This window comes from Phallusia mammillata, chromosome 5, assembly GCF_965637545.1.
Source record: "Phallusia mammillata chromosome 5, kaPhaMamm4.hap1.1, whole genome shotgun sequence".
Lineage (NCBI taxonomy): Eukaryota > Metazoa > Chordata > Ascidiacea > Phlebobranchia > Ascidiidae > Phallusia > Phallusia mammillata.
In genome coordinates this window covers 26,234,391-26,258,165 of record NC_137256.1, presented here as the reverse complement: position 1 = coordinate 26,258,165, position 23,775 = coordinate 26,234,391, and the positions used below count along the sequence as shown (strand labels likewise).

Here is a 23,775-nt window from a genome sequence, read left to right as displayed (position 1 = left end):
TAGTTTATGACGTCTAGCAATTGTTCGGCGTCTTGAATTCTTCTTTAAATAAACTTTTTGCTTCACAACACACTTTTGCATATTCTCTTATTAGAAAGGTCTGTTCTTCAAACTTTCTGTAATGATCATAGTCCGGTCTTTTTTCAAAATCTACCCTTTGTTGACAGTTTAAAATGAGTAACTTTGAAACAAATATGACCTTCGTTCAAGCTTGCCTTTTGGTCTGTCAAGAGTTCCTGTACGGGGTCAAAGTCGTTATACATTTGTTTATCAAAGATGCAGCCAGTATAGGAAAGTTTCATTTTCACCAGACTTCAATTTCATCAGCAATAAACTATAAGTTAGGTAAAATCACCATGATGTGGTTTAAAGCGGCTTCAACGCTTTTAAAGACGGACTAAAAAGATTAAACCTACATTAAATACTCTCCAACAGCACAATAACAACTAAACTTAGTAATATAATAAGCTGGACTACCATGTGAGTATACTATGGTGAAACACTGCGTGGAATCAGGCTAGTCAGCCCACTCAGACTTTTAGTCAAACCCGTCAAAGTAACCGCATAGCAACCTAAATGTGACGTAACGACTAACGAAAACCGTAAGAAATTCCGAAATTTCGCTTGTAATTGGCTGAAAAAGCCTTGTTGTTTGAATCCGGAAACATCACTGATCAAAACAATGAAACAATATTTCAATTACCTTACTGTATTGTTTATGTAAAATTCGTTACTGCTTATCAAGATTTGAACCTTAACTAAAAATTGTAAAGCACCATTAATTAGTTTTAAGGTTAATATAGGAACTGATTAAGTTAAAATGTGACATATTTTTACGACGACGGTTTGTTAGTGTTATACTGCAAGATATTACTGGCTAGACACATTTACAGTTGCTTCACATCAAAACATCATGGTTCTGTTAAACCATGTACTGTCATACCAACAAACTGACAGCTGTCATACGAACAAACTTAACCTTGAAACACTCAGGTACAAATCAAGCGCTCAAAACGCTAATAAATCATTACTAACTTGTTGTTATAAACTCGCTAAATAAACACAATTTTGGTTCAACAGTCATGGTGTACTTGCAAAATTAAAAAATTTAAACGCGTTAAACCTATTTTGAAATTTTGTTCAATGTTTGCCAAAAGCTCAGCTACAATGGCTCGGTTGTATGCTAAGCAAATACGGCCTTTACTATTGCCAAGTTTTTTGCACAATGTGCGCGAAAGGTGCAGGGCAAAATGTTCGCACAAAAGCACTCAAAAACAAAGTAACCGTTTAGCAACCTAGATATGTGGTAGCGACAGCCCGCGGAAATTCGGAAATTCCGCTTGTGATTGGCTGAAAAAGCCCTGTTGTTAGTATTGGAAACATTTTGAACATATGCTGTCGGTTGGGCACCACTGATTTAAACATTGCAACAATAATTTAATTACTATACTGCATTGTCTATGTAAAATTCGTTACTGCTTATTTATGTGCCTGTGCAGAAACAAGATTTAAATGTAAACTTAAAAATTGTGCAGACACATTTATATTTGCTTTACAACAAAACCTCATGGTTCTGTTACAACAAACTGACAGCTGTCGTACGAACAAACTTAACCTTGAAACACTCAGGTACAAATCAAGCGCGCAAAACGCTGCTAAAGCATTACTAACTTGCTGTTATAAACTCGCTAAATAAACATAATTTCGGTTCAACAGTCATGGTGTACTTGCAAATTGAAAAATTTAAACGCGGTAAATCTATTTTGAAATTTCTGTTCATTAACTTAACCTCCAGTCTAAAATATTGACAGCCTGCGAAATATGATGTTACTTTTTACCATTAGGATGTAACAACGTTCAACAAATGTTCCAACCTAATTACGTTTTGCAAAACATAGACACAAGGCCGCCAGATTTGCAACATATTTGCTTGAATACATATTTCGAAACCGCTGTTTCGTACAGGTTATGTCACTGTGTAAGATTTGACTATTATTAGCTTGACTATCTCATGTTATTTGCTACTATGACAAGTTTAAATGTCAATTTACAAATTCTAGAGCAAACGTGCAAACAAACATATCGCTTAACAAAATAATAGGCAGAAACAAAGTTGACACAAAATCTTATGAAACCTGACATAGTTAACTGAAGCAGATAAATTATTTTGTCTTGAATTTTTAAAACAATCCCAGGTAAGTGCCAAGTCACATTATTATTTGCCGCCGAATATAAAAGCGCCCTTGCCCGTCTGTAAAGTGTAAACCTGTGTTAAGACACGCTTCAATTCGCTTCAAAAGCCAGGATGTACCACTGAAATGCAACACCAGGGCTTTAAAGGTCGAACATTTCCAACGCAGTATTTCTTTCTTTAACTTGAGCAAACTTTATAGAAAGCTTTTAGCTCTACTACTGCGCCATGCTTTCAACAACTTTAGCCTGGTAACACTCAAGGTGCAAATCAAGCGCACAAAACACTGGTAAACCATCAGATGTTCCGTTGCTGTTATAAACTCGCTAAACGAACAGTTTTTTCTACCGCCTTTTTTTGTGTGTTTCGCCGCCCTTTTCGCTTTATAATAACTTGTGTTTGCAATGTATGTCATTACCCTGATGAAGGTGTTTCGTATGGGACATCGAAACGTTGGCATATTACAATAAAAAAACTGCCGGAAGAGCTAAAAATTCTGTTGAACAGTGTTAGGTTTGTATGTACTTGGTACCGTTCAATGTTTGTCAAAAGCTCAGGTTGTGTGGCTCGGTCTCGGTATACAATGGCTAGGTTGTGTGCTAAGCAAATACGGCGCTCGCTGAGGCTTTGTTATAAATTTCCAAAGCAGTAGACCGGCATTTACCCTCTTGTTCATATGCGACGTGATCGAATTCAATAAACCTTATTCACTTAGGAAATGCGTTCAGCCAATTAAACTTCCTTACATCCTGCAAGTTTCATGAAAGAGTGTATTTTTAACTTCAGAAAATTCATGTCGTTTACTTTTGCCAACCAAGGGTCTACGTTTGTGTTGCAGGGATTTATTTAGCCAGCAGAACCTGCGGGTTCAACCACTGCCTTATGCAACCGAGTGTACCCTGCCAGGTTCGTGCGGTCGGTTACGATTCCACAGCAGAACACACCCAGTGCACTTCAAGCATGTTAAATTTGACTTTACATTGGTTTACAAGAATACACCGAATGTAACTATGAGCACAGTAGCAAATTTGACACAAAATCTTATAAAACCTGACATAGTTAACGAAATCATCTGAATTATTTTGTCTTGAATTTCTAAGAGAATCCCTGTAATCCTGTCTAAAAAGACAAGCTTCAATTCGCTTCAAAAGCCAGGATGAACCAGGGCCTTGAAGGTCGAAACTTTCCAACGCAGTATTTCTTTTCATTAACTTGAGCAAACTTTATTGAAAGCTTTCAGCTCTACTACTGCGCCATGCTTTCAACAACTTTAGCCTGGTAACACTCAAGGTGCAAATCAAGCGCACAAAACTGTTGCTGTTATAAACTCGCCATAAAATTGTGTTTGTACACAACACAACAACAGGGTGTGCTTGCAAAAAGGAAGCCTATGCTATTACTTATCAGGTATGCACTGCTTCGTTGCCGTAATAAAGTTAATACACAATCATGTTTGTACACAAGTAAACTGCCAGGATGTAGGCTGCTTACAAAAAACGAGGGCTCCGCTATTAACACACAGAAATACCAGTTTCACAAGACAATTTATTCGAACGTCATTGCGTTTTGTCTTACACGAGTTGTATATTTACACACTAATCTAGATTCTCGTACTTTGTTAATTCACTAAGGGGACTAAATATAGAGTTTCTTTGGAATTCTTTCACCTTACATAAGCCACTTATTCATTTTAAAACCATTCCGCGCCATAATTTTACCGACACCTAGGCCTTGTGCGTTGCACGTTTTTTTGTTGGTTTTGGTTTACTAATACACTGGTTCGGGCAGCGCTGCATGCTCTCATCATCACCTCAATTCACTATTAACAATTTACACCCACACGTATGCAGTGTTTTGTTTGCTTAAAAACCCCAAGCCTTTATTTTATAAGTTTCAAACGCAGCAACTTCTGGTGTAAAAAATTTAGTCTTGCGCAAGTGCTGCTAAATTTTTTAGGGCCTATATGTTATATCATGAAACTGCTGCCGTCGGTGTGTTTTTGTTATTGTTGCAGGGAAATCATTACATTGAAGCGGCCTTTTGCCATGAGACGAAATAGGCTAAAGCTAAATCCAATTGTTCAATCGTTTTAGTTTTGTTTTATTTTTTGTTTCTGTTTTTCTCCATTTATTTTATACATAACCCTTTTATTGGCATTTTAATTGTTTTAACTTAGTTTTTACCTTCATTTACTGTAAATGATTTAATCGCCACTAAAACAATTCTGTTATTTGAACTAAAAATACATTTCAGTTTAAAGTAATCTTATACTGTAGGTTTTCGCTCCATCGCGTTTTAACGTTACGCAGCTATTTCCGGCTTGGTGATAATTTCTGCCGGTATGTCTTGTTTCGCCAAACCAAATAAACTCTACTCAACTAAACTCAGCTGCCGCAAATGCACAAAACTGAAATAGAGTTGATTATTTGTGCACGCCACCATTTTAATGTTTGCCTAAGGCTAAAACGTGATGACGCAGATGTGTACAAATCTACATCGCTAAAGGTCTTTTTCTCCTAAGCCTACAGGCCTACGTTTTATCTCATGTTTATATACGATGTGGGCAAATTCAATCGACCATCCTTGTTGTATGTGTGGTCGGTTGCGATCCTACGGGAGAACATTCCTTGTGCACAAAACAAATCACTTGATAACTCACGTTTGTTTTGGTGCTCGAAAGCTGCGCTGAATTTTTGATTTATTGTTTTTTTAAACCGATGTTTTTGTTCATAGAAATCTTAAAATGTAAACAATAAAACTGAGTTTGCAAACGAGCGTTTCCGCCTCTCGCATAAAACTAATTTGTAAATGTTAATGTGCTTTATTTAACAGCTGTTTCAAATATTTGATGAAGGAAACCGTATCAGTTAATAATGCAGTTTGAAACACGCGGTTTGTGCGAAGTAACAAGTTTTCGGTGAATGTTTTGCAAGATTAATACTTTTCAATGTCAGAAGAGAAAGAAAGTCGAGAAAACTGCTGTTATCGTGAAGATTTTGAGCAAAACGAGGCTGTTTTACTTTAAAGTTTGTGTTGATTGGTACCTTACTCATGTTTTACGGCAGGGAATCAACGATTGTGTTCGGTTTGTTCGCGTCACAGGGTTAACGTTGTTTGCGAGCTAAAAAGTTGTGTTAATGACAAGCGATTTTTTGTATGACGTCATGAGAATGTATGATGACGTCATATACGATGTTTAGTCTCGCTACAATGAATATTTTGCAAAATGGCGTTTTTCTGAAGGCCTGTATAATTGTTTGATGACGTCATAGTGACGCCATTATGTGTGTGACGTATCCGAAGTCTGATGTACTTCATTGTATGTGGATATTGTTAAGTTACGTCATAAGGTAAGGAAGTTATTGCGTTTGGTCAAGAATGTACACCAGACCCATTTCATAAATTGCAGAACTGTGAATCCACGATCGCTTCCAACTGATTTTGTGACTCTAGTCCTTAATAGTTCGATAAGCGGTTTTTATGGTTTACAGAAAAACCGTTGCCGTCGCTATTGAAGTTGTTGTCTTGGTTGTAATTCGTCAGCGTTGCCTTTTATTGCTCAACAAGAACATTCGTTGCACATGCAAGGGTGGGTCGTCTCGCAAGACATCAGGCTGTAGGGCAGGCGCGTTTTCAAAGGGGTCATCTAGTGTTGCGAACGGCGCACGGCCAGGCTGCGCACCTAGCTGTCGTTACAACAAATGTTGTTAGGCTTTCTCGTATATGGCTACAAATGAACATTTACATAGGTACGCCTTTAGTTTGTCCGTGGTATAGTCACGAGAAGTCAGACAATTTAATTGAAAAACAATTTCCCGCTAGCTAGTGCGTGTATGCAACAGATGGAGCGGGTTAATATACGACCACGGGGTAATGTTTGTCAGCCGCTGTGACATAATAGGCTTGTTTGTTAGGTTTTTGTGTTTCGTTTTTTCCCTTTTAATACACTTTGTTGTTATCATTCAAATCAGACTTGAGTACATTCTATGCGTTATGTCTTGTTTTGTTTAACTGTTTTATTTCTGTGTTTCGTCGTCTATTTCTATTTTTTGCACAACAATGTTTTCTCGATTTTTCTCGACAACTATTACGTCACATGCGCTCTACTCCGTGCGTGCGCGTGTGTGTATGGTGCAATGGCCCCTTACTTTTGCTAACATAGTGCTTGGTTTCAAACGTTTGCCTTAATGATGATTGTATATTACACATCCTGTTGTTGTTATCGTGTTATCTATGTTTTTAATTTATTTTGTTTGCTTTAAACCAAGCAAGTTATGGTAATTGCTTTATTTTTTGAAATGTTAAAACGGTAAAGGAATTTGAAAGTCGACCGGAAATTATTAAAATCGGAATATTGCATTGAAAACTTACCAAGAAGAAGATGAGTCAAAACAGAGAGCCCAACAATATTTCCAGTAAACTCATTATACTACGACCACTCTTAAATAAAAGGTGGGACAAAGTAGCATGCCCTTGCTCAGTCAACGCCTGTTGGTATTATAAACTATATCTAATGAATATTATCATTCAGGCATCCACATACAATTTTGTTTGTAAAAATCTACGACCTTCGCGTAAACAAGTCACCTTTAAACAATTATTTTAAATCAAACCATTATTTAATAAACAAGTTGATTCAGTTTTCACATCGAAGGTGAAGCAAAAATCGAAATCAACTCTCATGAAATGTCGCCTAATAAACAAATTGACAAATCATCCAAGACAAGACTTTAAATTTTGTAAAAAGCACAAATCTGCAAAAGTTAAAACCAAATATAGGCTATATACTTCTGTAATAGTATTTTTAATGACGATGTAAAATTTGCAATTTACAAACTTATAAAACACAGCGCCGCCCCCTTAGTTTTGCTTCACGCCACTAAACCCTGGAAAACATACGACAACTGCTTTGTTAGTTCTGCAACATAATTGCAGCATATTATCAGAGAGTTCACTGGTGCAATTTTACTTCTTACACATTGTTCACTTCGTGACAAGATAAATGTTAATGTTAAAGGTTTTTGCAGAAACTAAATGACGATTGCGTGACATCGCAAAAGTTTGCACTTACCACCCGAGAAACGTGATTTGATTTCGTGAAACGTGCTGTCTTGACGTTTATGATTGGCCCGAGTCGGATGGAATAATACGTGTTGTCTGATTGTGTATGTAGCCCTAAATGTCGAGTCATAGTGCAAAACCATTTCTTAAAAGGAATCTTAAAGGCCCGTTTACACTGTGCTTAGCGCCTAACCTAACCTTACTTTGCGACCCCTTCCGTTACACTGCGATTTTCGGTGCTTAGCTAAGTTTGCTAAATAATATACTAGACGTCTTTTTTAGCTCAAAGCAACTGTCGATGACCAGAAATCACCACATAAATTTTACCTATTTTAGATTCGAAAATACTTTGTTTGAATCTAAATTAAATGCTATTTTGTTAGTAAACATGATTTTGCATCTTGGGATTAAACATACAGGATTGTTGAAGATGTTGTTGTATCAATTGGCTTTAAATGCACCTAATCACAATATTTAAACACCAAAAAAACACTACATGCAATCATAAAAACGTAACAAATAAATACATTTGAGTGTATTATCATTTATTTTTGGCAAGTGAACCGACTTTTTCAAATCAGAAAGCGATAACACAAACCGTTGGCGCATGTTCAAGCAGCAGAAAAACGCTCAGTAGGCGAAGACTCGCTCGTTTCTACGGTAGAACTACTAACACTGGAATTTGGCTGACGCCCGGTTTGGTAGGTGGCGCAACAGAGCATAGACGTTTATGGTGCTGATTCAGCAATTATTCTTACCATAAACCCAAATTGCTGTGTCAGCACCATAAACATCTATGCTCCGTTGCGCCACCTACCAGAAATTCCCAGACCGGGCGCCAGTCAAGTTCCTGTGTTAGTAGCTCTACCCGTTTCTACGAGACATGAGCGCCCGAAATCAGTCAAGCGCGAAACGAGACAGAAAAAGTGAAACAAACAAACTTACGCGCTACGCATAGTGTAAACGAGCAAAGAGTTTACAAAAAACATAGTGAAAGTCTGAGGCCCGAATGCAGAAACTTGCATTGTCGCACAACCCTGGACTAACAGGGACATACTAGCACTTAAACAATCACCAAAATAACGAAATAATACGGGACTCTATGGCAGCAAACGGTCACCAGGCAAAGAGAACTATCTAAATTATCCATTCCAAATTTTTAGTGTCACAACAATTGCGAAAAATTTGAACCCAAGTATGTTTTCTTGTTTAATCAGGTTTAACTAACGTTGTTTCAATGCGAAAGTTGCCCCCTATAAATAATTTTTGAAGATTTTATGCAGAAAAACATATTAGATAATAAAACAGAAACACGGTGAAGTCTACATAAAGCCACAAATTGTTTCAGTGTCTCTCCATACGTGCGATGTTTCCGACAAAAAATGCACCGGCAAGAAGAAAGCGCACAATATCGATATCTCGAATATATGCTGGTTACAAGCAATAATTTATCAGTAGCAAAATTGAACAGTTCAAAAATATTTTAAACGAACTTCATTTTTTAGGGATTTACATAACGATAAGTAAAAATCAGTGACATTAAAGTTACAAAATATGACACTAAACACTTGAGTTAAATTTTGAGGGTGTTGCTCTTTTTAATTCTACTTGTTTTTATAGTGTTCTGTGTTTTGAGTAGTATTGCATATTGTGTAGAACTGAAGAAAAACAATCAAGTAGAAAAGTTCTCAGAAGAAATGATTTCTTAATACATTTTGTTAGCACTATCAGAGTTCTGCTGAAATCAGAAGACCAAGGTATGACTAGCTTCAGTAAAATATGAACAAGACTTCTTACACACTATAAAAATAGTGTAGCATTAGCCAACATATGACATCGGTGACAGTGGTAAATAAAATGTACATATATTTCATCGCTAATTCTCAACTGAAGCAGTTGGATTGAATACTTATTTCTGTAATGATGAAAATTAATCTTGATCTACCTTAAAAATAAACAAGGACTTTGGGATAGCTTGTTCCTTATGATTCTGGATGTTGTACACTCCTGCTCTAATAAACGATTTCTGTTAAAGGTATGATTTCCATCATGAAGTTTATCAACTATTGGGAGATATGAGTTGAAATAAAACTTTAACTTCCTGACTTACTACCCAGTGAAGGTTGGCGTCTTAAAATGGGTTTCCTCCTGATTGCCACTGGTCCTCGCCTCCAGGAACTCAATGTAAGTAAAGCTGGTCAATGTAAATGAATCAGAATAGTTTTCTAGAACACAATAGTGCAAATCTAAGCAATGGTCGAACAGGTGTTCTCTTAACAAAGCTGACATGTGTTTCAAAAATCTTGTTATCATCACATTATTTATCTCACTATATTTATGTTATATTTTAGTACTAAAGAGTTTTTTTTCTATATTTCACTCCTCATTCACTATGTTTGTTAATAATCTTTTAAATTTGTGGTCGTAAACCAAGTTTGATGGCAAGCAGTTAATTTCTTTTCTCACCTAACATGTCGAAATAGGTGATCTTAAGTTACCAGATAAAAAAAGTTTTTTGCATCTCTAGTAAAGTAAATAGTGGTTTGTGCGTCTCTGTATAAAGCACCACTATTATGAGATAATGTTGTAAGTTACTCTTCTGCATAGGTATGAAATGCATGTTTGAATGTCGCTAAATCAAGTTTGTTCATCACGAACAATGAACTTCTAACAAATTGGATGGCAGGATAGAATGCAGACAATGGAAATTCAATTCCAGTTTAGTACAAAGATGGTTTGTAGGGAATTGATTCAGAGTTTACAGTTTTGTTGTCATGGAGAAGTGTAAGTTTTTGGTTTTAACTTAATAATTTGACAACAGTTTTGCCAACATATATGATAACAAAGAATTGATCACATAAACACACAACATCTTTCTGCTTTAACTTCAAACAGTTTTTGCACATAAGATTTTTTGCTACTTGTGTTTCTAGAAAATACTGAACAGGCGTTTGGTCCACCAGGTTGCATATTTAACAAATTTTTCGTTTAACTGGTGTAATGCTAAACAAACTATTAGTTGTTGTTTCGAGAACTTGTATTTTTGCTAATGCTTTGCCCACCAGAACGGTAGGGCTTCTTCAGAGCAATGAATGATATAATGCGAGCACTAACAAGCGAAATTGTACAAGCGCAGTGGGATAAACCAAAATAGTTACATGAGAACAAAGGCTTTCCGTGAAGAGTTGAGTATGGCTACATTGTGACAGTGTGTAAATAATGTCTGATATTTGGAGGGGAAGTATTTTTTGCAAACAATGAGTTGCTCGTATAGGGTGTTCTGGCCAAAATATTGCATATTATATGTCATGGCTCGTATAAATGCAAAGATTTCAAAAACATTTGTTTCGTTTGGTATGAAAATTTAATTTTTCGGTTGTCCTTATTTTTGGTTTCAAGTCGATGGCAACCTCTACTATAGTAAATCTGAAAAACTAAGTGTACTTGGATGTAAACTTTACATATTTAAATTTCAACTTTAAATGCTTATGTGGCTTTAAAAATTAAACATTTTTATTGTCTGAGCTTATTTATTCAGTTTCTTTAATTATGATGTAACTGTTTGTGGCATAAGCAAAATACATTGTAACCTACTTTATTCTCAAGTTTCTATTAATTTTGTGTTTTGTCTGCAGTTGTTGATCCGATCATCAACACAATCACGCTCCTCCAAACACTCCCTCCTGTTAATTCCACCGCACCTCGAAGTGAGCAACTTCAACCCTCCCAAACCACAAGTGCTCCATCTAGTAGTACAGTGCCAACCCAGTGTAAGTTATAAAAACTGAAACTTTAATATAAAAACGCCATTTTGCATTTATTTCTATTTTGTGAGCTGTACAATATGCTTAAAGTGTTATGAAAGTATTTGGATGTTGCAGAATATGATGTGAAAAGTTTTATATCCCGCAGCACCTGCCCTCTGATGGATGGCTGATTGGGTTCTGGAGGTCAGGGTCAGGTGATCCTGGAATGGACAAAACCAAATTGTAGCAGACAGTTGTTGTGGGTGACGTTAATCGCTGCTACTTGTCTGCTCGACTCGATCAGCTTCTTGGAAATTTGCACGGTTGAAAGTTTGTCGGACTTTCGGAATTTATGAAGGTGGTGAGAAGACTGTTATATACCTCAATACTGCTGCAAAACCAGTTGCTATTGAAGAAAGGAAGGTATGACAAATTGTTTCTGGTTTGCAGGCACCATAATGAATAAAAATGATATATTGAAATATTAAATATTATGAAAAAAGTTAGCTACATTGAACTTTTTTATCTAATATTAATTACAACATTTTTTAAAGGGAAATTATGTTTAGCAAAAATATATCATTGCATGCCAACAAAATAAATCTCAATATTATTGGAATGCAATAAGCATACATTGCTAATAGACATCATAAAAAAGATGGTCAAATCTTTAAGTATTGTACAAAATGGCAATTCCAAGTTGAGCAAGGGTATATCTAAATCATATATGTATTTTAAACTTTTTCGAGGTGGACTGAAACATACACAAGGTGGTCAACTAAAGGATCATACTTGGCCACATTTCATGCTAAAGGAGTTGCTTTATTGGGAGGGGAACACTTCAAGCAGATTCAGAGATTTTCCCACCCTGGTATCCAACTTATTAACTTTTCACCATCTGAAAGGTGAGAAGTGGTCTTTAGTATAGATCAGGGTGCAGTAAACTATTTTGCACTACAGATAGATTTATGCCTGGCCCTGTTTTCTGGTTATGTGATTTTGTTCAATAAAATGATTAATGTCTGTTGTATACAACTTTTTTACAATCTACCAACTCATATTTAATGGACATCTGGCACAACTATTGCTGTGAATGCATGTTATGTTTAGACCTTGCAAAGTTATAAATGAGCTTTTTATCTTACCTAATGTGTGCAAAGTTTACATAAAAAGAATACATGTGTCATACATATATAATATGTTGTAGTGCACTTCTTAAGTTTTTATGTACAGTTATAGCTTCGAAGTTTGAAACATACCCGAGCAGCATGCATATATTTGAACTGACAGTATTATATTTAGGATATCCTTGATTTTGTACACTTTTCTAACTTTTTAACAAGTCTGCATTGCTACAATTACCTGTAAAATAAAGATACAATTCATTGTTCTTTATGCAAGTGCTTAAATTGTTTATTAAAATTGGTTGGATTTTAGGATTGTGAGCCAAACTAAAACAAAACAGAGACAAAATATCCTTGTTGTTTTTTACAGATACTTGGTAACTTTCAGCCCAATGCAGGAACAAGGAACTAGTGAAGATGCCCAGTCCATTATAATATGGGAAGTTTTTACTGGCACAAAGAAGAGGGGTTTCCATGCCGACATGTCTGGAGCTGATGACAGGCAGTGGCCGATATTTAAGTATGTAATGAAATCTTTTACATACCTTAATGTTGTGTTTTACATGTTCAAACTGGACATGATGTTTTGTAACCTGCAGAGTAATGTAGAAAGTTTGAGCGATCTTTCCCATATCAGATTTCATTAGCTAATAAAAATTGTTATAACATAAAAAAATTAACAAAAAAAGAAAGAAAAAAACATAATAATAACTGTTCTATAGTGTCTATGAAACTCCTGTAAGTAGCTAAAGCAAAAAACTAATAACTAAAAACCACAATATATAAAACAAAGTAGTTACCCCCATTCTGCACTCAACAATTTTAAACAATTCATTATAATAATTTACATGCAAAATTTCATATATTTTCTACCTTTATCGAAAGATTTGTATTATTGGTCTTTAATGTTCATACATACTGTTTACAGAGCATGGGATTTTTGGACAAAAAGAGCATACCAGTTGATGGAGTGAGGTGTGTATCAAAGCTTTTGGTAACCTCGAACAAACATAGCAAATCAGTATTAAGCTTTTCTTGAATTTTAGCGAGTTTGTGTGGTCACCCTTGGCCAACATGTTAGCTTTCTGGGTACCCGAGCAAAACAAGATACCAGCTCGCTCACAATTCTTACAATTCCATCCAAGAAAGAAGTTTGAGTTAAAAACTTGTTCAATGTTTCTGACATCCGACTGAACTGGCACAAACAGGGCAAGTTTCTTTGTGTCAAAGTGGACCGATACAACAAAGCAAAGTAGGTATTTGAGTTCTTGTTTTGGTCAATTTAAAGGGTTCTTGTTTCGGTCAATTCAACGCTTCATTGATATTTTGACAACCAAATGACCCCAATTCCATGCATCCAAGCATTGACAATTTAACCCTCTTTACATTGTCTTTATACTTTTTGATAGCTTCCATGTTTTTTTTTTTTTTTTTTTTTTTTTTTTTTTTTTTAGCTGACTGGTCATAACTAAAACAAAAAAACAAACATGCTCCTTTAAAACTTTTGCTATTAGGAAGCAGATATAAGGGGTTGGATTTAAATTACAACCAGCTAGATTTTTTGTGGGTTGTTCATTTTTGCGATATGTTTGAACTTTGGTTTCATACTGTTTCCATTAATTTGCACATAAGTAACAGATTAAGAGTCATCAACACAAAATTGTTTTCTTTCTTCAGGCTACAATTTCCGATTTTGAAATATTCCACATTCAAGAAGTTCCTGTCGACATAATTGAGCTAAAGAAGCAGGTAAAAAACAGTTTTCTTGTCCTTTTTGTGTCTTGTTTCAATTACAAATACTCACCTCAATCCGAATAGCTTTAACTGTCAACGCTTTTGGTTTTTTCAATTAAAACTAATTACCATGTAATATCATGCACTATTTAGTACCTCCAATGGTTTAGTTCCCTTTTTATGTGCTGATGTCACATGTTATTTACACACTTATTTACTGGTAGAGGGATTTAAGAATATTTGGGGCTTGAAATAAAAACAACAACAGCAAGACCAATTGTATTAGGGAGTGTTTTAGTTTTAACATACAAAGCTTTGTACTGTTTGTATTGTTTGCCATTTTCTGTGAGCACAAGATTATTGCTGTTTTAAATTAATAATCTTTATGTTTAGAAAAGCAAATCCACAAAAGCTTCATCGAATTCATGGCACATTTTCATGTTTCAAACTCACAAACATCAAACAGCTGCTTGCAACTGAACTTTATACTTTCACTTACCAACGTGAGTTAAAACATGTTTGTAAACATAGCTGGACTTTTTAAAAAAGCCAAGAAAAAAATGATGCAAAACAAATTACTAATGAGCTTTACAATGATATATGTAGCAAACACATAAAGCGAAAACATTTTTTGTTGCCAACACTTATCTTATCTGTTCTTCACCCTGTTATGCCACAGCTTGCTTTAATTTTCACAACAGCTATTTTAGAAACATCTGCAACACAATGTATTCTCTACACACAAACTCTCTGGCAGTTTTGTTTTTTATCAAGCTAAAGTTTGTGTTATTTTTTTCAGTTTTGAACTGTATGTAACACATAAAACCAAATAACAAGTTAAGCAGCTGATTTTCAGCCACATTTCAAATATATTATTTGTTTGCACCATTTTCTCCAGCCCACAACCGAAACTCAAACCCCAACACAAGGAATATAAGGATATTTGCAACACATCGATGTCGTCAGCGAAGAAAAAAACTTTACCACAAGATGTAGAAAATATAAATCCTACCCAACCCCATACATAGTAAGATAATACGGATCTGATCAAGTTGTGTTATTCTTTCAACTGTGTTCAATCAAAACATAACTGCGACAGAATTTAATTATATTTATTGTAATCTTCTTTTGTGATAATATCCATTATGTATTTCATATGTTTAATATTGTGTGGTACTGTAATGTAATGCAATTTCTAACTTTACATTTACACTCACTACATGAGGGATAAATACCTGCATGTAGACTTTGTAATATAACTGATGATGGTATGAGCTACTGCAAACAACATATTTCATTTGCTGTGCCCTTCAGTATATTTACACTCAGTACGTGTGACTTGTTTTTCAGGATCCAAGATTGGATTCCATGAAATACAGCCCTACCCATTCCACCAAGTAAGTCTTGGAGAATTGTGGACGACAAAAACTTGCAGGTTAATAATGTGGCTTGATGCTTTCTACTAATTTGTCCTTCAAATTCTAAATATACTCTCACCATTTTATGACGTAACCAATTCTCATAAACACATGTGGAGACCCTTTCGATTTTGCAAAAAAAAAACATTTATGCTCAAATGTTGTGTATAGTAAATCGTTAAAAAGAAAAAAGAACATATAAAATGTAAATATTTAGGAAAACCACCTTTTTAGTTTGTAATTAATTTTACATGTAACATATTTTGTAGTCGGCTGTTTCTAAGTCTTCATCTAATGATTCTGTGATGCTTGCTTGGGGAAGAATCCCAACATTTGTGGATAATATTGAGGTAAAATAATTTCATTCATTGCACTTTGATATCTCACTTTAGACTTTTCATGTAATTAAGATTGTCTGCAGCAGAGGTTAACAACCAGGGAAAGATTTGACTTGTCCAGTGGGTTAGATAAAAGGAAAGCATGAGTTTTGACATTCCTTAACAGATCAAAAATATTTTGCCTGATTTGGTCAATATTGTTTAACAATGTCACACATGAAAACAAGATATGTTGACAAACACTAACCTAGACCTGTTGTTTGAGATTAATGTGGAATGTTAATTTTATTTTTAAAGGTGGCCTGGTTGAAAACCACTGGGGTACAGGGCAGCAACAGCAATTTAGAAACCTAATGTTTTCTGGTTTACAGTTTTGTTGTCATTGAGAAGTGTAAGTTTTTTACTTGAAAGTTGAAGTAACACTTTTGTCAACACAAAACAAAATAAGGGATGTATCATGCAAACACAGAGGTTTTTTCTCCTTTTGCTGCCGCAGAAAATTATAGTTTAGTTTTTTTAACACTTATTCGGCTTACTAATTTTTTTTTACTTTGGTTCACCGCCAGTTGACTGTGTGCTAACAAGTTGTTTTATTCCAGCTGCCCCATCCCTCTTGTGGAGACTTTAAGATGACTTCCTGAATAACTTTGACATCATATGGAAGGATCGTGAGTCACATGGAACCAGTTGCCAGTAAAAGACCAATTATGCCACCAGATCATCCAAAGGTTGGGTCCTTCTCTTTCTGTTTAAGAGTTACTACAACCAATTCAAATTTTAAATCTGTTTATTTGCTATGTTGATAATTATGAGCCCCCTCTCTATAAATTTCAATCTTCTTTCTTTTTTGAAGTTTGTCCATGCACTTTTTTGTATAAAAATCTTGAAGGATTTGAATGAAATTTTCACTGCTGGTTGATATGATCATTTAGATGTGCCATCTGTTTGGTTTACTTCTAAACTCTACAGTTACCTTGTTAGCCTCGAAACTGTATAACATTATGTTTTGCCTGCTAACAACCACCACAAATCAATGGTTCTATGTTGTAAAAGTGTATCTGAACATATGTAAGTTATGGTAGTGATTTATTTGCATTATTTGATGGCTATTTTTGCTGATTGCAGTTATGCTGTCGGTAATATCCTGACGATGTCAGAAGCATTAACAGATTCTGCTTCAAATGGATCTGGTGGTGAATTGTTTCATTGCTGGTTGATTGCTAAATGTTTGTGGGTAATATTTTGTTTGTTTTACTTAACTCTCAAGCCTCCTAAACTAAGTAATTTTTTAAAAAGTTTGAACTATAGAAGAAGCTTGTGTTGGGTGTTGATTGTGTTTTACCCAATAGCCCCCTTATTTATATACCTATTTATTCTCCAAAAGTGGACATTTTTAAACAATGCCTGATTGGGATAGTATTTTGACAGTTTGTAGAATATGTCTTTTTATATGTTAAATGTTGTGTTTTACCCTGTACCCCAATCATTTACCCAAAAATAAACGCTGTTTCAAACAAAATAAAATTTCTTAGTTCTCACCTAGATAAAATTTTAACTGTAAATAGAATACACCATTTTTAAGTGTACACTTTTTAATTCATCCTGGCATTTTAGCAAGCTTGTGACAAACAACTTTAACTCTTATATTATTACCTGTCATATTAAATTTATGATTTGATTTACTTTTTGTGGAAAAAATATTGTATTATTTGCTCCTTCTCTAATAATGTCTTTTATTCCTTTTAAAACCACAGCATTGGTAACAAAGTACATCATTAAAGAGGTGAACAACTTCCTTATTTGGTCGGTTCTTGGATCACTGCCCAACTTTTGGCATCTCTGACCCATTTGGATTACCTTCACCTGAATGTTATATCACTTGTCAATACGAAAATTCAGTTTCTTCATCACCATGTTTGCTCCCGTGCCACAGAGGAAGCTCTTTATTGAGACAGCTGAGTTTACCATAAAGAAGGAACTTAGAAGAAGAGCCAGATGTTACTAAAATAACAACAATAAACAATTCAGTGGATGGACTACAAAAAAAGGTTGATACGGATTAATTATTTTTGGGATTGTGAAACATACAGTCATGAAGTTCCATGAGATGGTGTTCTTTAACTGCTGGTGTATCAGTTTTTTTTTGTAATTTAAGGTTTTTCATGACATATCGAAATTTAGACTTAAACAGTACTGTATTAGAATCTATTTTGGTGTTTTCAAACGCATGGTAAAGTTATCTTTAATTATGTTTAATTTGCAAAACTGAAACTACCATTGGAGGGGATATTTTTATTCGATTTTGTTTACAATTGTGTAGATTTCCTAGATGGATGAAGTGGTTGGTTCGCCGCCTGGAAGTCCTGCTGCACAACAAGCGACCCCAGCAGATAAACAGACAGAATCTGTAAACCCTGTAAGACTCTAATTGTTTCGACAAAGTGCAGCATACAAGACAGGCTTCTACATCAAGGTCATATTCAACAACGGCCACCAGTGTGCCATTGTGTTTGTATGTAAATTACAGTTTTTAAGAATATGGAAGTTATGTCCCATATCCCATTTACTGGATCATAAAAGTACAGATTGGTGTCTAATTGCATTTATAATTTAGCATAACCACTTGGTTCTAACAGTTTGTCACATCACTATACATTGTTACATGTTAATACTGTGGATTGCATTTAAACAACATGCATACAAAGAGTATAAGCATGTTATATGTATATTTTTGAGTCCCTGAGAAGAAACCAAAAGTAACAAAGGCAATTGCATCTATACATGGTCCCCTATATATATATCACAGTTGCCAGTATGTTAATTATGGGTCCCCTTCCCTGAAGGGGACACATATTGTTTTTGTCTATATTTTTTTTTTCTTTTTTTCTTTCTAACGCAGATTTGTTCCCACGTTTTGGTCAACAAAGAATGGTTCAATCTTTTTCAAAATTACACACATTGTAGATATTGGTCTAAAGATGGTCCATGTGAATTTTGACCCCGTATGACCCAGAGGTTCACCCACGGCCCCCCAAAACGTGAAATTTTTATCGCGGCTATTGTTCCCACGTTTTGGTCAAGAAAGAATGGTTCAAACTTTTTCAAATTTACACACATTGCAGATATTGGTCTAAAGATGGTCCATGTGAATTTTGACCCCGTATGACCCAGAGGTTCACCCATAGGCCCCCGAAACGTAAATGTGTCTAACGCCCGTTTGGTCAAGAAAGACACTGTAGGCAGAAGTACCAAGAGAGTAACTCACTGGTTTACGATAGCGGGAGGGCTCAGCTTGACGTCGGACAGACGTTTTACGAGACGTCGTTTCAGTGATTAGAAATCAGCTGTTTTGCACAGCAATGCTATGTCGTTTTATTAAGTGGTCACTCACATTTTCAGTTTTGGCGAAGGTTTTACACCTATGACGTGATTTAAACCTAAAAACCGTGCATCGGTTTTGTATATGTCAAGAAAAACTTTGTTAATAAAAGTTAAGATGAAAAAATTAACTTGAGTTTTGCCAAATAAATGTTTTTTTAAATGCTCGTTGTCAGGTTGGCTGCCGCATGATCACGGGTTACTTAAGGTCAACTAGTCGGTATTACAAACACAGCTCAGAACTTTCTTCATAACGTAGCGTTTTTTTGACAATCAATTAAGGAGTCAATACTCAAGGCATGTATAAATTAGGCTTAACAGTATTGTTGAACACGAATGACGGCGTGCTATTGAAAACGGTGTCAAAAGGTCAAACAGTCGTTTGGCGTGTGCACCCTGAGAGGTTACTACAGGTCAATGGTACTCATTTTGCGAAACAAAGTTAAATGAAAAACAATTTGTTATGTATACACTTGTAGCAAATTGCTTTTTAATTTAAAGTGTCTGTAACACAACTGTTACAGCTTTCTAAAAAAATTGTGTTCAAATCCCGACCTTGGAGGACTATATCTGGGTCAAAGCAAGAGATTAGATTTAAGTCTTTGTTACGTTTTTTTAATTTTGTAATTACATGACAATAATAGTGCAAAAAGAATACGAACAATTTTTTGTTATTGTTGGGTTAATGCTTTCTAAAAATTTGTCCTTAAGAATGTAAAAATCACCGCAACATTTGTTTACTGTAAATCCGCACAAACGCGCGTGTGGGGACCCATCAGTTTTTGTTTACAAAAACAATCATATGTGTAGATCAAATGATGTGTATAGTTAATTGGTTAATATCGTATAGAATATATAAAATGGAAGTATATCAGAAAGCCACTCTTCTAGTTTTTAAAGATGCTCTGGTTGCATAAACTTTTATCTCGCCAGGGACAAGCTGCAGTATTGCCACATTTTGTGAAACTCTAACTTATAATAAAGCATTGTTTTAAAACACAATAAAATTAACTTTAAGTATGTTTAAATTTAGAATTTGATCGAAACCGACACTACCATTGGAGGGACGTGTTGAGAAACTGATTGAGAGATGTGAATGTTTGTTACAACTGTTTTGTTACTCTGATGGTCAGCTTGGTTATCAAATGATGGATAGTTACTTGTTTTAGTTAGTTGCATCAAAACCCTGAAAAAAAAAATCAAGAATTTCCAGCTAATTTCATATTCTGGTTTCAAGTAAACGTTTGCAAGTAAAATTTTTATTGATGTATCCAGGGGCGAGGTTTGGTCCACAGTGAGGGGATGTGACAATTATACTTTCAGTTTTGCCGACCTAAGCTGAAAAGTAATCTTGAAATTTATTATGTTAAAAGGCATAAATATGAACATTGTCATTTGTCAGTTTGGCTAAATACACAGCTGAGTAAACTGCAGGTCCACATATGTTGTGAAGTCGTTATGATTTAAAATAGTGTTGTACACTAATGCTAGTAATATGGTACTTTTTTGTGAATTCCAGTAATTTAGCAATTGCTGATTTTTACCCCAGTGACCCCAACTGTTATTCTCAAAATATACCCCCCAAATCATTGTCTAATGCTGTTATGTCAACTACCTAAAGTATGTTAATCTCTGTGTTTGACTTTACAGAACCAAACATTTTTATGCTTATCTTGTGGAAAATTTGACAAACGAGGTTTTAAATTTTTCTGCAAAGTATTGAAGTATATTTCCCTTTATTATGCTCCTGGACCACAAAACCCAGATGTGCAAAAAAATGCTTGAATCTCATTTCTGTACTACTAACTACCTAAACCACTTACACCCATCACATTAAACTTACAAACTCGAAAAAAAGACTTTTTTACCTAATGTATGCGACACAGAAAATATATGGCATATCTTTAAATAGTCAATATTGTGCAGTAATGTTGTGAAATTCTACCTTTCTAGTTGTTTGTTGCAATGCTCAGGTTGTCCATCTACTTTGATCCTTTGGTGCTTTGCTGGAAAAGAGTGGAGTAGATCATGGAGAGATTAATATCAAACGACAAAGTCAATGTTACAACCCAATTGACAAATTCAGAAAACAAAACATCTATGGACTGGTTTTTGCTGAGGTAGGATTTGCTCATTTTTGTGTGATAGGTAATAAGGCAAGTGAGAGTAAAATGTATTACTAAAACATTTTATTCAATGATCAACGACACATTGTGAAGTAGTAGTTGTTTTATAAAACATCTTTGAAAACATTTGGTGTAAGATGTTTATGTGCTTTTTGTTTTTGTTCACTTAATGCTTTGGCCTCCAATTTACCATAAGCCACTGATTTTTTTCTGGACTTGAAAAAGACGTAGACCCATGTATCTTAAATGACTATGAAATGGGCAATATGCAATTTCCATGTAAAGTTTTCTTTAATCAGGTAGAGCTAATTTTGGCAGAAAATTGATTATAATGAGTTTCAGCATTGTCATGCACAACTGCATTTGGTCTTCAAGCCATAAAACATAAGATGACTCAGCAAAAATGAGTATTTAGTGACACAATTTAAAATATCTTGCTGCATATAATTTGTTAATTTCACTAGATTAACACCAGATGTTTTATTGGAGTTAATTTTGTTGTTTGTTTACATTTGTGTAGATTTTCAAGATGGAGGAAGTGGTTGGTTCGCTGCCTGGAAGTCCTGCTGCACAACAAGCGACCCCAGCAGATAAACAGACAGACTCTGAAACCCTGTAATAGAGTTAAAAGTGACATACTTTAGTAATTAAATAGTTCGGAAAATGCTCTTGCCATCATCAGTGCTATAAAAGTTTATGTCCACTTGAGTCATGTAAAAGATTGATAAAAAGGTATTTTCACTATAATTGTTGCAATACTTAGGTTGTCCATGCGTTGCTGAAAAAGAGTGGAGTAGATCAAGAAGAGATTAATTACAAACTACATAGTCAATGTTACAACCCAATTGACAAATTCAGAAGAAACAAAACATCTATGGACTGGTTTTTGCTGAGGTAGGATTTTCTCATTTGTGTGTGATAGGTAATAAGGCAAGTAAGAGTAAAATGTTTTGAGAAATGACAGCTTCCATCAAAACTGAGATAAAGATATAGTGATCTGTGTTAGTAAATGTATTTGCAACACACAACCACATTAGTGTTAGGACTTAAGCATGTTGTTGCAAACATGTCATAAAATATTGATTCTTGTCCTGTATATGGCAATTCATGTGGTTGCTACATGCTTCAGTATTCTGGACCAGTGGTTCCCAACTGCAGGTCCACGTAAATATTTTGCCAGTCCACAAATTATCTTCATTTTTGAGATTTTGATATGAGATTCATACTGGCTGGATATGAGACATATGTATCTTAAATTACTACCAAGTATATAAGATGCAATTTCCATGTAAAGTTATAAATGAATTCCAGCATTGTCATGCACAACTACATTTGTCATCAAGCGATAAAACATAAGATGACTCAGCGAAAGCAAGTATTTAGTGACACAATTTAGAAATCTTTTGCTGCATATAATTTGATAATTCCAGTAGCTTAACACCAGATATTTTGTTAATGTTACGTTCATAAATGTGTTGAGTCGGATTTATTTACATTTGCGTAGATTTCCAAGATGGAGGAAGTGGTTGGTTCGCCGCCTGGAAGTTTTGCTGCACAACAAGCGACCCCATTAGATAAACAGACAGACTCTGTAAGTTTGAAGACTCTGATTACTTTGGCAAAGTGCACAGTTTTGCGGGTGACGTTTCGCCAAATTGGCTTCGATCAGGTTTGTGTATAACCTGGTAAATCACTATCTGAGCTACACAGACTCAATGGTTTGCCTGCAGAAAGTCATTCATGTCTTTGTTTTTCACACCTGTGATTTGTACAATACTGCATTGCCGGTTGGCATAAATGCTATATGGCTGACCAAAGTAACGAATATATTTGTAGTTGCTGGCTGAAGGTCAAACTGGCGATCCCCTGCTATGAAGCTGACATGTGCAGCATACGAGGCAGGCAACGGTGCTTGTGATTCAACTTTCTATTGGCGCGGCTAATTAGTCGCAAAAACAAAATGCAAACCCGTTTTGGTCATGAAACTACAAATGCACTTGATTTATTCTTGGCCTAAGTTCAAAGAACACGTCATGATTCTGACGTCACAAGCTTATGATTGGGTAATATTCTTGGTTCATTGTTTTAATAAACTTGTCAAAATGTTTCATTTTGTTGCTGCAATTTGTTTTTCACGTTGCAGACGTCGAGTGGTCTAAAGGGAGATGAAATTCTGTCAGACGACGCAGTGAAATTGATTCGACATTTGTTAACGGAAGATTCCAGCGATTGAACAGGCTCAAAAGGTAATTATGGGTCCCCTTCCCTGAAGGCAGAGTTTAGATAAAAGTAAGTTTACAATTTATTGACAATTATATAATTACAAATTTCTTAAAAAGCGTTAGTAACAAAATCACTGAAGTTTATTATAGTTTAATAATTTATTCAGCTTCAAGCAAGTGGATTATAATATTACCAAACCACATCTACAAATGAAAGTAAATTCCTTTTCTCAAGTTTTAGAATTCCTTCCTGGTTGAAAACTACTGGCAAATACGTTTGTCACCTCACAAATTTATTCCTATTTTCCGAAGAAATCCGATGATTTCCGATCTTCCATGGCACGATTCAAAGGGAGTTACCATGACAACGATTTGAGAAGCAAATGATGCTTTGTTTCCATGACAAAAGGGTGACAAAGTGGGTTTCAACTTTTAAC

The 23,775-nt window shown here is 35.1% G+C and overlaps 1 protein-coding gene across 32 annotated transcripts in view; it reads left to right on the top strand.

Moving 5' to 3' along the window:
• The first annotated feature begins 8,185 nt into the window (after positions 1-8,185).
• Positions 8,186-23,775, top strand: part of LOC145228627 (eukaryotic translation initiation factor 3 subunit B-like) — a 56,884-nt gene continuing 41,294 nt past the window's right edge. For 4 of the 32 annotated variants that reach the window (XM_080093782.1, XM_080093783.1, XM_080093781.1 and 1 more), the window contains exons 1-12: positions 8,186-9,009; positions 9,288-9,436; positions 9,860-10,036; positions 10,888-11,022; positions 11,165-11,421; positions 11,748-11,903; positions 12,493-12,642; positions 13,051-13,097; positions 13,169-13,374; positions 13,800-13,871; positions 14,250-14,359; positions 14,755-14,883. In XM_080093782.1, coding sequence (XP_079949908.1) covers positions 11,351-11,421; positions 11,748-11,903; positions 12,493-12,642; positions 13,051-13,096 — 423 coding nt within the window. In that variant the 5' untranslated portion in view covers positions 8,186-9,009; positions 9,288-9,436; positions 9,860-10,036; positions 10,888-11,022; positions 11,165-11,350 and the 3' untranslated portion in view covers position 13,097; positions 13,169-13,374; positions 13,800-13,871; positions 14,250-14,359; positions 14,755-14,883. The other 28 variants (XM_080093784.1, XM_080093780.1, XM_080093765.1 and 25 more) reach the window with 27 other exon arrangements.